The sequence below is a fragment of the Ictidomys tridecemlineatus genome, chromosome X (assembly GCF_052094955.1).
Source record: "Ictidomys tridecemlineatus isolate mIctTri1 chromosome X, mIctTri1.hap1, whole genome shotgun sequence".
NCBI lineage: Eukaryota > Metazoa > Chordata > Mammalia > Rodentia > Sciuridae > Ictidomys > Ictidomys tridecemlineatus.
In genome coordinates this window covers 42,577,571-42,593,989 of record NC_135493.1, presented here as the reverse complement: position 1 = coordinate 42,593,989, position 16,419 = coordinate 42,577,571, and the positions used below count along the sequence as shown (strand labels likewise).

The window sequence follows — 16,419 nt, the reverse complement described above, 5'->3', positions numbered from 1 at the left end:
AAATGGCATGACATCAATAAACAGTTTCTGCAAAATTTAGAAAACAACAGAATGAAGAAACAACCTACGGAATGGATGAAAAACCTTTAGACTATATCAGAAAAGGGCTTGATATCTCAAATATATAAAACCAAAAGAAATTAAGAAAACAAAACAAAAAAAAACAATTGAAAAATAGGCAAAGGACTTGAGGAGAAATTTCTCAAGAGAATACATACAAATGACCAACCAGTATATGAAAAAAATCACTAATCACTAATAATAAGTGAAATGCAAAAAAAAGAATGTTCAAGCATGTTGAACTGGCTATTATCAAAAAGGAAAAGTACAATAAATATTGGAAAAGACGAGAGAAATTGAAAGCCTTATTCACTGTTGATTAGAATGTAAATTATTATAGCCATTATGGAAAACTGTTTGGAAGTTCCTCACAAATTAAAAACAGAAATACTTCTGATCATGTAGCCAAAGAGAATGAAATCAGGATATCAAAGAGATATCTATGTGTGAAAAAAATATTTATTTTATGTGTTAAATATCATATATCTGTACTCCCCCTCACTCTTTGTAGCATTATTTATAATAACCAAGAAATGGAATTAGCCTTTGTGTCCCAAAGATGGATAAGGAAAATGTGTGTGTGTGTGTGTGTGTGTGTGTGTGTGTGAATACTATTAAACTGTATAAAAGAAGAAAATACTTTCATTTGCAACAGCATAGACAAAAATGAAGGATATTATGTCAAGTGAAATAAACACAGAAAGATAAATGCCGCATGATCTCACTTTTATGTGGAATGTAAAAAATTGAAGTCATAAAAACAGTGTAAAACAGTGTAGAATGATGGTTATCAGGGACATGGAGTGCAGAATAAGAAAATGTTGGTTAAAGAATATAAAGTTTCAGTTAAATAGAAGGAACAAGTTCAAGAAATCTATTATATAACATAGTGACTATAATTAATAATATTGTAATATACTTGAAAATCTCTTAAGTAATATATCTTAAATGTGCTCACCAAAAGTAAAAAATACATGAGGTAATGGATATATTAATTAGCTTAGTTTAATTATTTCACAATGTATACAAATACCAGTACAAATATATTTGTAACATTTTGTTGTATACTGTAAGTATATAAAATTGTTATTTGTCCATTTAAATTTAATAAAGGTGACCAAAGAAGGATATTGCCAAATATGAGAAGGGCCTATACTTCAGGATCTATGAAGATGGAGAGGAAGTGATAGATTGAGTAATTTAAGAAATTGTAAGTCTTAATGTTTTATGGGAAGAGTAGGGGGAGGTCACTGGGAAGGGAAAGACAAGATTCAAAGATGGCTCCCAAAGTTGTTGGCTAAGGCTACAAACGTGGGAGGTGTAGCAGATTTGACACAGGAAAAAAAAACTCACTGCCAAGCATCCTGGATTTGAGGGTGCAGGAGAGAGCCTGCTAGAGCATTTGGCTGGCAGTGCTGATGTCCTGTATCCCATAGGCACATTTGCTGCCCCTGCCTTCACTTAACATAAATGCATCTGAGAAGAGATTCTGGCTAGTGGCCAATTCCCAAAGCAACTCATCAGGCCTCAGGAAATCAGGAGTTGAGAAGTTGGTTGTAATGCCTCCCCATGCTTCACCTCCAGAACATTATTGAGGCTCATTCATCAGATAAAGATCAAAAGAATGATCTTGACAAAGCATTGCACAGATCCTGTAATGAGAGGGAAATGAAGATGGTTGCCAGCCTATTATTAAGCTTAATAACTAGGTTGAAATGAGATGAAGGACTTCATTTAGGCAGAACTTTCCCATTGATGAATAGTAGGGGGTAAAAGTGTGAAAGGGAAGCATATAATCCAATTCATAAAAAATGTAAAACTTCTTTTTAAAACTTGAAGCAATAATCATTCATTATATTTATAGAGCTAGAGCTCTACAATTCTTTCTATTGATGTGTACCAGTGTACAGATGAAAATTTAAAAACAATATTTTCCCCATAGTCAAATCCTTATTTTTTTAAAAAAATATGAACAGCTCTGACCATAATTCTGGGCTGGGAGCATGAAGGCCCACGTCTAGTAATAAAGGTCCAGCTCACTGAATTCTTGGAGTTTGGCTTTTTTTTTTTTTTTTTTGCCTGAAGTATGTGCATTTGAGGTAGGCAGTGTCACTGTGATGGCTACAAATAAAATGAAACTTATCTTTAGGTGGGGAATGATCTGAGAGAAAGAGAAGCCATTCAACTTCCACATTAAAATATTAAGAACAGGGATCAGGATATTGTATTCAATGAGTATAATACATAATTAGTAGAAATACCAAAATAAGCACACAACTGACTTCCTTGATTATAATGGCAAGAACTGATAATCTCTAGATATTTAATTTTAAATAAATTGATATTGGTCAAATAAAATTTATCCAAGGTTAGGTATGATCTTTAGAGGTTACATAAAATACATGGATTATTAATAATTTGTCACTTTACAATTGCTGTTATTAATTCATGGATAAATAATTGGCATATATTATTTGATGGCTGTTATTCCCACAATGATTATTATTTAGGGATACAATATCATTTAGCTGGAAAGGTCTACTGTACTGGGCAGGCATAATCCCCATGGAATATATGACAATTTGGAAAGCACCAAGTAAATTTTAATCTTTCACTGACTCATGAGCTGAGATGAAGAAAAGCATAGGAGGCAGAATATGGAACACACAGTGATTAAGAGTATACATCCTGAAATCCAACATATCTCAGTTATGATCTAAATTCTGCCACTACAATTTGAGTGATCTTGAGCAAGTCACTTGAACTCTCCCAGCTTTTGTTTTCTCACTAGTAATGTGGAATGGCAAAAGTCCCTGTCTTTCAGAGTTGACATGAGAATGAAATGCAAAAAATGCATGCAAAACATTTGGCACAAGCCTTGTTCTTCAGAAGCTAGATTCTGGTAGCCTCTGCTGCTGCTTATGGGAGTTTTAGGTGCCGAGTCATTCACCTGACCTATGTAGCCAGGTTCCTGGATTTGATTAACATTTCAGCTGTGTTCTCAGTTTTGAGCTCCTTCTATCAAGCAGAGTGGTGCATCCCAATAAGTGTATGGATATTCCTCCCCAACAACCCTTACTTGGTCAATAACAAATCTTTCCTTTTAGAGATTTGGCCAGGAAACCCTAAGTGCTTCACAAAACCTTGGGTAGCTCGCCCTCTAGTGGTAATTTAATGAATTGCCCCCAACAATTGCCCTACAGATTTAGAAAGGAGAGCTATTGGTAAAAATGAATGGGATAAAGTTCAAAAAAACTCGCATTGTTTTAAAAATGAGTTTGTCAACCCCAAACACCTATGAAACTAGGATGGGATACATCTCAGGCAAAGTACTTAAGTTGCAGCAAATATCATCACAGTGTTTGTAGTTTGCATATTTTCTCATGAACTAATTAGCTATTTTACCTAACAGAGGATTTACAATTTGGAGCCAAAATCCAGAATTACTAATTCTATGTACAACATATATCCTATCCCCCAGCAAAATAATTATAATGTAAATAGCCATTAGAGTCTAATTTTACCACATTCAATATTCTTTTTTCTCCTAAAATAGTATTATAATTATTGTTGATAATAACATCATCTCCTCTTAAAGTAATTTAAAGACTTTTCACAGAGCTTTGTTTTTACAGCAGGTAGGTGTGGCAATATTTGCTCTTCTAGTTATAATAAGGAGATATCAGCATGCTTATCTGATATAAAGGGACTAAATGGGTTTGCTAGCTTGAGGGTATTTTGTAGGGGACTGTTCTAGTTTTCACTCCTAGAAATCTCCTTGTGGCAATATAAATTTCATGGATGTTACCATATACCTTTATATACTTTATATACTCCTTCTTTTGAATCTTTATGTCAAGCTCCCTAAGGACACACTTGTTTTCAGATTGGAATGAAAATGATTAAAATAGAGACCTGGGTTTTTTACAAAGTGACTTTCTTTCCTCCATTATAATTGTTTTAGAAAACTTAGATATTGGAGCATTTTATGCCAACAAGACTAAACCAAGAGTAACAATTTTGTGAGTTTTATATAAATCTAAATCAAGGAAATGGAGAAGATAATCTAAAGAAACATAACTAGGGGTGGGGGTTGTAGCTCAGCGGTAGAGCACTTGCCTCCCACATGCGAGACCCTGGGTTCGATCCTCAGCACTACATAAAAAAATAAATAAGTGAAATAAAGGTGTTGTGTCCAACTACAACTAAAAAAATAAATATTTTTTAAAAAGAAAAAAAAAAGAAACACAACTCTTCTTTTAAATACTTGAATTGTTATGCATAGATTAAAGAATGAACAGATAATGAAAAAATGTAGAAATAGAAGATTTTTTTTCCAAGCACACCAGTACAATTTATTTTGAACCTGGGACTCTGGGTTGCACAGCAGAATCTCTGACAGACTTGAAGAAAGCAGTCTTAGAACTAAGACAAATATTTAGAGTTTTAAGAGCTCAGCCTACAAATTAGGAAGAATAGTGAACTTGAATGTCAGATGTGTAACTTTTGTTTGTGTGTGTTTAAATTTTATTTTTTATCTGGTTGTATATAAAGTATATTCACATCAATTCATGTCTTCAAACATGTTCTTTGGATAGTAACGAATCATCACATTCCACCATCCTTGCTAACCCCCTGCCCCCTCCCTTCCCCTTCCACCCCTCTGCCCTATCTAGAGTTTGTCTATTCCTCCTGTGCTCCCCCTCCCTATGAATCAGCCTCCTTATATAACATTTGGCATTTGTTTTGGGGGGATTAGCTAACTTCACTTAGCATTATCTAGGAGATATTATTTTTATATGGGTTAGTTAGACTTCAGTAGCCACACTGAAATTGTATGCAATTTTATTTGCAGTGCATGTCACCAGCCCAGGAACTTGCATATGTTAGCCAAGTAAGTGCTCTACCACTGAGTTATACCCTCAGCCCTGGAGGTATTTTTTTAAGGGTAGAACAGGAATATTTGTAACTATACTGAGTGATTATTAAGCAGAAGGGAAGTATTCAAGCACTTGTATTTTCAATGTGTTTGTTCTGTAGGATGATTCTATAGAATTTCACCATTTGTGTGTGTGTGTGTGGGGGGGCAAAGCCTCAGACTTTCACCTTTTGTGTGGAAAACTCCCGTATCCTGTAGTGTTCTGTTTACACATGTAGCCGATCAGTGAGAATCACTTATTAAATCACCTGGGGGAGAAGCAAATCTATCTGGAAAACACTTTTCTCAGGAGCCCTGTTGGGGGCCTGCTGCCACAGCTGCCACTGAAGCTGTGAACAGAATAGGGTTGAATGGCTCTGTTGGTTGGAGGCCGGTGCTGCTGAGGTCAAGCTCACCGTTGAGCTTCTTCTGTGCACTGCTCAGTTCCATTATGTCACCGTCCTTGCCATAGCCTTCACCTTCATCAGCAGTATCACAAATCTTTTCATTCAGCTATTTGCCACACAGATATGGAGAGTCCACATGCAAAAGGCTCTGAAAGTGTGACAAGCTCCTCATTATCGAGAATAATAAATGTTGATGAGGACGTGGGGGAAAAGATGCACTATACATTGCTGGTGGGACTGCAAATTGGTGCAACCACTCTGGAAAGCAGTATGGATATCCCTAAAAAAACTAGGAATGAAACCATCACTTGACTCTCTTATTCCACTCCTTGATTTATACCCAAATGACTTAAAGTCAGCATACTACAGTGACGCAGCCACATCAATGTTTATAGCACAATTATTCAATGTTTATAGCACAATTATTCACAATAGCTAAGCCATGGAGCCAACACAGGTTCCCTTCAACACATGAATGGGTAAAGAAAATGTGGTATATAACACAATAGAGTATTACTCAGTCATAAACAAGAATAACTTTATAACATTTTCCCATAAACAGATGGATCTGGAAACTATCATGCTAAATGCAATATGCCAATACCAAAAAACCAAAGGCTGGATGTTTTCTCTGATATATGGAAGCTAACTCACAATAAGGGTGAGGGGAGAAGACTAGAAGTTCAGAGATTAGACAAAGGGGAATGAAGGGAAAGGTGGATGACAGGAAAAGGAAAGACAATGGAAGGACAAAATTTTCATATGTACATATATGACTATACCACAGTGGATCTGACCTTATACATCCATAAGAAATTAATTTTAAAAAATACTATGAGTAAATAGTAGAAATATCAGTAGACCCTCTGATCTCTTTCAGATCATCCTGGTTAAACCCAAATGTTCAAGCTCTTTATGCTGGCTTTTCACCTGACGTTTTAGGCCCCTCAACTCAGTTTATATTTCTTAGTTGCTTCAGTAGTCCCAAATCTGAAAATAAGTGTACTCTATCTTATTACATCCATTCTTGCTACTTAGTTAGATTGCTAGGAATAGCAATACAAAATAAATAGATCATATCACTTCTTTAGAATCTACTGGGGTCTAATATTCTTTAGCTAGAAAGTTAGCTCACAGAAATGGAATTCTACTAGTGGAAATTTAGTATGGCAAAATATTTGCTTATATATGGGCCTTCATAGAACCTTGATATCATATCCTTTGGCTATTTAATGGGAAAAAACCCTCTCAGTCTCTCTTAATACGTATGGCATAACCTTGTACTGTAAATACTAAGAAAGAAACAAGAATAAAGGGGATAACATTTAGAAATCATGTTCCCCATTACTGGTTTGTGTTCTCCAAGTACACCCTCTCTGATACCTAACACAAGGTAACAGAAGAAAAAAAAGAGGGTATAAATCTATTAAATCAAATGCATGTTGCTTAGATGCTACTTAAAAGAAAATGAATTCTCAGTGTACTCTCAAGGTCTATGTGAAAAAGCTAATTGTCAGAGCAGTTAAATGTTTCAAACTCTTGTTTAGCATAATTGTTGTAACTCAGTACCCTTTTGATTATCTTCAGTACCAATAATGTCTCATTACTTATGGGCCAAACTGGTTTGTTAACATTGTAAAAGTGTAGATAGTTCAGATGTAACAGTTCAGAAGAAGGAAGTAAAGGAATTTAGGGAGCAAATGAAAAAGAAATCAAGAAGATTTTTTTCTATCAAATAAATAACTATAGAGGTATAAGCTATTTTGCCAAGTCTAATTTGTTGATTCAAAAACAATTACTGTGCATCTTAGGGTTTATAGAGAATAAGAAATAGAACATGGTTCTCTTTTTTATTGTCTCCATGTTTTCTTTGTTTCCACTAATCAACTTTTAAAATCCATCTATGAAAAAGTTAAATTTCCTAAAAAATTTCTACCATTGTCCTCTGAGTTATTTAAAGGCATGGGAACAGTTTCATGATAATCCATAAGAAGGAATAAGACAAAATTCATTTCAAAATGATAAAATAAATATTAAAATTGCATCTAGAGATATGTTTTCAGTAATTTACTTTAGCCCCCCCAAAGTTTAATTAATTCAAATTTCCCTCTCTGTTCATGAGTGATAAGATTGACAAATCATAGGTAAACAAGCCAAAACCAAGGGGAGAATAAAAAGGACCCCAAGAGATAGCCAGTTACCAGTATATATTTAGTCAAATCTATATCTTCTTGGCTTTAACGGTAAACAGTGGTCATTAAAATCCATAGTGATGAATTTGGTACTTCTGAATACTCAAAGAAGTTTTATATACCCTTCAGTATAAGTTTAATGTGAGTTTTTTGAATCTAGTATTTACTTCTAGTGAATACTTCACATATTAACAATTCCGGCAACTTATAATAAAAAGCACATTTGCAGGAGCGAAGAGAAAAATCAAGTCAGAAAAAAATATCAGAAACTATGAAATTCAAAAAAATTCTTAGGCTATAGAAAAGTTCCTCAAAATGGTATACCTTTGCAAATAGACAATTATTTTGCCAACAACCTGAAGTCTATTCATGTATCTTTTTCCTGGAAGTTCTTGAACCCTGGTTCAATAACCCTTCACATACAGAAAGTGAAATCCTGAGGTATGATGGTTATTACACTTGGGCAGTACATTTAGCTCTCAACTTCCTGTCAAATGAGGTGAAAAAGTTAAATACATTGGGTTAAGTTCTCAACATCTAAAAAGGGAAGCAGATCAGTTCACAAAATTATAAGCAAAACTTGTAATTTTAAAATGGCAGTGTTTATACATTTTATGAAATGATTAATTTATAAACAGTAATCAAGTAACATAAAAGGATGTAGCATAATTTGATGAAATTCTTCAAAAATAAGCAATCAGAGGAAGAATATCTATGCTAATTATATTGACTACCATATTAAATTAGCTGCAGTGTCTCATTTCTAGCCTTTCTGGTAAAGAGCAAATTTTCTATATATGACTTTCTTTAAAGGTAGATTTACCTACCTAATATTATTTGATTAAAGCTGGCATTAATCTAATATATTCCCATGAGCACATACCAGCTAAGCAGCAAGGGAAACCTAAGGGTATAAAGAGAAATTGACCTGTGATTAAATATCTACTATTAACACTTCATACCATAGAAAAATGACATGCATTTGATAGCAAATAATCACTTTAGGTGCCCACTCCTTCTAACCCCAACATTACTATCTCAAAGTCAGCTAAATAACAAATTGGTTCTCATTACGGTTATAGGCATAGGCAGTATACACTAGTTAAGAATATAGTCAGTCCCTGCAATCAGAGATGGGTTTTCCACCATTTAGTAGCTGTGTGACCTTGGGTAAGGTCATTTAATTTATTTGCGTCTCAGTGTCCTCATCAGTAAAATAAGAATGCCACTGTTATCTCAGTCCTGTTCCTAGACTGTGCTGGGGCCTCTTGGAAATATTTGCTTTGTGTGACTCTTGCATAATAAATTATTTGAGTCACCTAAGAGAAATACATCACTGCTATTCTAGCAGCCCAATTTCACATGGCTCTGCAAAGGAAATACTCAATAGCTAGTAGGAGCAATTCAGTTGCCCAGACACTCTGCTGGAATTGGGATCTGGCTGGGAGATCTCAGAACAATCTTGTTGGTATGAGTGCTAGAACTCCTAGGAGGATCTTGATTACCAAGTTTAAGGTTGCTACAGTTGATTGGAAAAAAAAAACCACCTAGAGGTACAGAGCTAGAGCAGGTTCCTATTTGATATAGTCTAAGAAAGATACTGGTCTATCTCATAGGGTCACTGAGAAGGTTTAATAAAGTAATCAATGTAAAGAACTTGACTCAGTACCTGGCTCATAGAAAGTTCTCAGTACATGATGGCAATGATGGTTGCTCTTATCATTATTACCAAACATGCACACTGAATCTCATGACTCATCTGGTTTTTGTTTCAGTGGATGGCTGCATTGACTGGTCAGTGGATCTCAAGACATACATGGCTTTGGCAGGTGAACCAGTTCGAGTGAAATGTGCCCTTTTCTACAGTTACATTCGTACCAACTACAGCATGGCCCAAAGCACTGGGCTCAGGCTTATGTGGTACAAAAACAAAGGTGATTTGGAAGAGCCCATCATATTTTCAGAGGTCAGGATGAGCAAAGAAGAAGATTCAATATGGTTTCACTCAGCTGAGGCACAAGACAGTGGATTTTACACTTGTGTTTTAAGGTAAGTATCATGTGAAAATATTAATCAGTGGCTTATAGTCTTTTGATTGGGACTGGAGTATACGCAGATGTACCTCACAGTATATGGTGAATATGTTCTTAAAAGCTTAAAGGATGGGGCTGGGGTTGTAGCTCAGTGGTAGAGTGCTTGCCTAGCATGTGTGAGACGCTGGGTTTGATCCTCAATACCACATAAAAATAAATAAAATAAAGGTATTGTGTCCAACTAAATTTTTTTTTAAAAAAATAGCTTACAGGACATGGAGTACTTCAATAAATTCAATTCTAATTACCTATTGAAAATATGCAGCAAATTTGTATCAAATTATCATAAAGTACTGTGTGTGCTTATTTAATATAGAAAATTGTGTGACTCTTTTCTTTTCCAACTCCACCCCTGCCCCAGGGTCTTATATGAGTAATTACTTTTCCATAGAGCCAATTGGCTCAATGATCTTGATAGCTGGCCATGAAAATGACGTTAAGTATTGTTTAGGCCAAGGTCTCTCTTTCCTTGTTGATGGAAATTAACTCCAATGCTGCTAGGAGGCCTCTTAGCAAAAGAGCTACTGTTAATATCCTTTGTAGAATTTTCAATGTGAGTTTGTTTCTACTGTCTAAATATTCAGCACAGATCTCTGTAAACACACAGCCATCCTGAGTTTCTAGGTGCTATACTGGGAAGATTTCACAGACATAATTCTTGCTTGCAAGAAGTTTACAGTGAAAAGCAATCTGTTTTATCTTTAGGGATTGTACAATATGTCTTCCCTTCCCCCTCTCTATACCAGTACTAGAATCTAGGATCTAGCATCTCATGTAGAGACTGGATTAGGTATTGAAGTAGATAGCTGAGATGACCTTTAAATCACCTTTCAATTTTGCCATTTTGAGAGTCTCTGATCTTGCTCACCAGGGATCTGCACTCTACTATTTGATTTTAACTTTTGAAAATACAGACTCTATTTTTGTCTCCTGTGGACTTTGATGCCAAAGCTATGTCATTTCTTCATCAAAAACACTTGGAACTGCCTGGTGAGGTCTCATTGTTCTAAAGGGCAGGAGAACAAGGTGGTGTATAAAATTGAGAACCTTCTTGATGCCTTAAGAATCACTTTAATGTAGGGAGGGGAATGTTGGAAGAACAAATGGTGAGTTCAGTGTCTGTTTGAGGTAGAAAAAATCCCCAGGATTTTGGCAGAAGCATCAATTATTTTCATCACACCCTTAGTGTGCAGCTCTTGGCAAAATTGAGAAGTAGGTGTAATTCAGCTATAGTGATTGAAACTGTATTTTCTAGGGTGTTGTTACTCTTTTTCCCACTCACACCCTCTATATCCTCCATCCTCACTGCACAATCTGCCGATCAGAAAGATCCCTTTCTCTCCACCTACCTCTATTGTTTTTGTTTGTTTGTTGTTTTCACAAATTTAATGTTTATTTGCAAAGCATTAACTCAGTATGCACAGGTTTATAATGAGTCAATTAACTAATTATTGCTTACTTCCTCTGCCCTACTTATGTCCTCAGTCTAGATACCTCTCCTCTTTTTCCCTCCCCACTCTAAACCACTCTCCTACTCCTAGCAATGATAACAACTTAGTGTGAACATTTCATGTGTTTTCCTTACTTTTTAAAAAACTACACAAACATTTTACATGGAGATTCTCCTCATTGTTTTACAAAATAAAAGCAGGATTATATATTTCTCTGCATTTTATTTTCTTAGTAAAATAAACTTAGTAGTAATCTCTCCAAGTCATTTGAGAGCTTACTCACTCTTTTTTTAGTGTATAATATTCTGTGTTGCTTAATATTTTATAATACCACAGTTGAAATATTAATTTTCCTATTGAAGAATGTACACTTTGTTTACAGATTTTTATGTGTATAAAAGTGCTGTAACAAAAATTCCCTATTTATTTTTAAATATACTTTTAAGCTTTAGAATAATTTGATTTACAGAACTATTTCAATGAAAGTACAGTTTCTGTATATTTTTCACTCTTATTAATATCTCACATTGCCTATGATATATTTATTACAACTAATGAACAAATGAACAAATGTAATAGTGGTATACTGTACAGTAAATACTTTCTTTGTATTTCTTGAGTCTTTCCTTAATATCCCTTTCTGTTTCAGGATCCCATCTGTAATACCTCATTACATGTAGTTGTCATGTCTCCTTTAAGCTCTTTTTGTCTGTGGCAATTCATCAGACTTCCCTTGTTTTTGATAACCTTGAATGTTTGAGATGTATCAGTCAGATGTGTCTTAGTTGAAATATATCTGGTGTTTTCCTCATGGTTAGACTGGGATAATGTGTTTTGCAGAGGAAGTCTGTAAATGTAAAATACCATTCTCTACACATTTTATCAAGGGTGGAATGGATCAATATGACTTATTACTGTTGATGTTAACCTTGATCACCTGGCTTGAGGTAGCATTTGCCTTTTTTCACTGTAAAGTTGCTGATTTTGCCTTCCTTTCCATACTATAGTCTTTGGAAGAAAGTCATTATTTACAGTTTACAGTTGAGGGTGGGGAGTTGTGTTCTACCTCTTTCAGGGTGGAATATCTACAAGAATTATCTATAACTCTTTTGCATGGAGAGATTTGTCTTTTCTTCTGTATTTATTTATTTATTCAAACATTTAGTTTTATTAGTATGGACTCATGGATATTTATATAATGTATTGGATTGTAATGCAATTCTATTTTATTTTCTTGCTCCAAATCTCTCAAATTTGCCCATTGGGAATTCTTTCATTGGCTTTTTTGTTCCTTTGTTATAACCCCATCAATTTGGGATTGTTTTGCTTACTTTTATTTCTTGTAGTACTTGTGAATGAACCCAGGGGTGCTGAATTCCTGACCTATATTCCCAGCCCTTTTAATTTTTATTAGTTTTAAAAATTTTGAGAGAGGGTCTCACTATGTTTCCCAGGCTTGTCTCAAACTTGTGATCCTCCTGCTTTAGCCTCTCAAGTAGCAGGGAATAACAGGCGTGTGCCACTGCAACCAGATATCTTACTTTTTTTTTTCCAGCATTTTCTTACATTACCAAAAAGTGTTTCCAGCTTATTTTGGGTATTTCCTGCCTCAGGCTGAGAATTAGAGAATTATCCATTTTCCCAAGAGCCCTGCCTGATTCACTTTAATAGAGAATAGCACTAGAAATCAAGATTCGGGTGCTAGGTGTACTCATTTCTTCTACGGTTTTGGTGCTTCTAAGTCCTATCAGCTGAAAATTTATTTGCTTTTAAATGAAATATTGCATGATTTTATGCACAAGTTCACAGATGGTGATGGAATACTCTGAGAGTAATGAAACTTCCCAATATCCTGGAAGTGCTTTCCTATACATGGCCCTCTTTCAAGTACTCATCAGATTCAACTTGTTTATATCTATTGTAGATAAAATCTGAGTTAGTGGTTCTCAATTCACATATAAGTCAGTAAAAGAGAAAGGGATGTCATTCTATTGAGCACAGGCTTTGATTCAAGTATAACTGGTACCTTCTTTTGTTTATACAGAAGGCCTTAGGGAACAATTGGAACTTATTGTGTTGGGTGGAACTTTTGAATATTATCTATCATATGTATTTTTGTTAAAGAGAAGCAAAATTTGAAAACCACTATTAATTTGTACAATTAATACAACTTAATAATTATAATTAAAAAGAATCTTACACATTTGACAGATTAAAGTCTTAAATTAATTGTAGTCAGTTAATTATACTTAAAGAACTTGGAATTTGGATAAATGATTTAAATATCATGCAGAAAGATAAGCTTGTGAATATAGAAAAATTAATTCAAAGAATGTATAAGAATAATCTAGTCTGTTAACACAATAAAAGAATGTACACAAATGTGCAATGTGTCAGGCTTAGTGGTATGCATCTGTAGTCCCAGATATTTGAGAGGCTGAGGCAGGAGGATCACTTGAGCCCAGGAGTTTGAGGCCAGTCTGAGCAATATAGTAAGACTCTATTTCCAAAACAAAAGTACAGTAGTGTTTTCCAACTATCAATCATCCAACATGAAATGATAATCAAGAATTTTAACAACTAGAACACTAATGTTCAATAAAATAATAATGAAACACAAAGAAAATATAAAGGAAGCAACCATTCTTGTCAACTCAAAGACATAGAAATTGAATTTAGTATACATAGATGAGGTAACTATCATTTTTTTTCTGTGAATAACAAACATTTCTGATCTAGTAGTAGCCACTGACTTCAAATATGGGCCAAGTGATAAATTCCCTCCATATAGGTGATTTTATATAATTGTCAAGTGACATTTATAGTTGAAAAAGGTTCTTAAATTGACAGTGTTGATATTCACCTAAAATTCCTAATTTGATACTTCAATTTAACCACAAATGAGTTTTTTAACCTCATTAGAAGTTATTCTATTTATTTCATTGTGTTTGAAATACAGATATGAAATATTATTAATACTCTTCACCTATTTAAGTCAGAGTAAGGTTACTGTTTGTGATAGTTCAGTAACTAATTACTTTAAAATTTTTATTTAACCTGTCTGAAGAGAAATTATTTGAATTTATCATCATGTTAATAGATTAGGAATAAATGATTAGTGGAAGATAATGTCATATTTTGAGATGCAGTGCCAATCTAAGAGTTCCTATTTTCCTACCTCCATACCCGAATCTTTTCAATGAAGGCATATAATAGAATAATGATATACTAATCTTTTCTGACAAAACCCACACATCACTTTCTCAATAAGGGTGACATAAACTGTGGATGAAGACAAATATAGTAATATTATAATCCTGAGTTAAATTCATGGATATTGAAAAAATAATAGAGAAACCTACATATTTGAGGATAAACATGACCAAGTACAGAGAACTAGTTAGAGGTTCAAATTATTTTGAGCATTTATTTCTACAAGGATGTAAACAAAACAAGGAATCTCTTTATTAAATGAGAACATAATTCAATTGTTTTTGTTCTTTAATAATCATTGAAATAAGCTAGTTTCCCCAAATCTGAAAGCTTCACAAACTTTTTCCAAAGAGTTCCTTACCATATTTATCCTGCCCAGAGTCATGACATTTGCTTTGATTATTCAAATATGAATTATCATGTCATTCTTAAATGATTATTACTCCAGGAAACCATCACCAAGAAAGTTGAAGGGATAGGAATATTTTAAACAAGAAATATAGTGTAGTGCTAAGTTTTGAATCTGTATAATGGGCAACCGAGGGTTCATTATATTTTTTTTCTTTTTTGTTAAATATTTTCTAGTTGTCAATGGGCCTTTATTTTATTAATTTATATGTAGTGCTGAGAATCGAACCCAGTGCCTCACACATGCTAGGCAAGTGCTCTACCACTGAGCACAACTCCAGCCCCTATATTGTCCTTTTAATTTGGTATATTTTTGAAATATCTCATAATAAAAGAGAAGAAATAAATTAAAAGTGTTATTTTCCCTGATTTTTGCTCTTAAATCATCCTGATCTATAAATGCCTATGTAACATATATCAGCAATTTTTATATTTCAGTCAAAAAAGATTCTATTGAATTTATACTGCAGGATTCCCTTTATGCCGTATTGTAGGGAAACTGATATCTTTTAAAAAGAAAAGCCATTATCCAAATCTACCCCAAACACTAGGAAATAGTTCTTATCACTTTCTACCCTCCTGATCTTACTCTCCACAATGGATACCAAGAGATTTCAAAGGACATTAAACATTTCTTATAATTCAAATCCATCTTAACTATCGATCCTTGAAAAGTTAACTGTCAACAAGTCAGTTGCCTGGGTAGCACTTTCCAGGAAAGCCGATAGTCTCTTGGAAAAAATGAAAGCCTGGATCTTATAGAATTAATTGACCCCAGAAAAGATCAACATTGTATAGCAGGGTCTTAAGATAGTAACGAATGCCTTGTTTGGTCTATTTATAGGCTAAAATGAAATGCAATTCATTGTTTTTCTCTCTATTTTCTGTTATAAGCAGAAGTCCCTGATTTCATTATTTTTGGTAGCAATTATGCATAAAAGAGCACAGATCTAAATTGACAAAATTGTTTTTCAATCTCCAAATTTTGATAAAATTTATTTATAAAATATGTTTATAAAATTATATGTAACAACATATCAAAGAAGTTGTGATTTTGCTTTCATTTCATTAACAGTGAATTTTATATATATTTTTGTATATATATGTGTATGCGTTTGTGTGCATATGTAGAGGGGGGATATAACTATTCTGTTATATATTACTAATATAATTTCAACTCTTTTCAATTTGTTTATTGGAAAGAAGTAGATGTTTATGGTTTAATCAATTAGCAGGATTAAAGAATTAATGGATTATATTTTATGACCACAAAATAAAAATTGATTTCAAATAGTTATTGATGAACTGGCTAACACAGGTATTCTATACACTTTTTATTCCTTGATCATTATACAAAATGTAGTGAATTTCAGAGTTATAGTTATTTTTAATAGAATTAAGGTTGCAACCTATATGTGTTGCAAAGCCAAAATCTTTTTAAGGGCCAAGAAGGTAGTGCAATGAATATAGCAGACCACTTGAAACAGTTTGCAGTGTTGGAGGTTATAGCTGTCCCATTCACAATCTCATTTCACACCTTTTATTCCCTTGCCACCACTGTCTACTTTTTCTAACCCATTCTTTCTAGATTCCATCTCTGATCATCTATTTATCCCAGCTAATTATCGAGCCTATATCTATAGGGCTTAAAATTAAGAGGTCCACCTATTATATAGT

General features: G+C 33.9%; 1 protein-coding gene across 1 annotated transcript in view; it reads left to right on the top strand.

Annotated features, from left to right (window-relative positions):
- Window positions 1–16,419, top strand: part of Il1rapl2 (interleukin 1 receptor accessory protein like 2) — a 1,069,701-nt gene that overhangs the window by 553,646 nt on the left and 499,636 nt on the right. Inside the window, exon 3 of the mRNA XM_021725228.3 lies at window positions 9,353–9,626. Coding sequence (XP_021580903.2) covers window positions 9,353–9,626 — 274 coding nt within the window. The remainder of the gene's footprint in view (window positions 1–9,352; window positions 9,627–16,419) is intronic.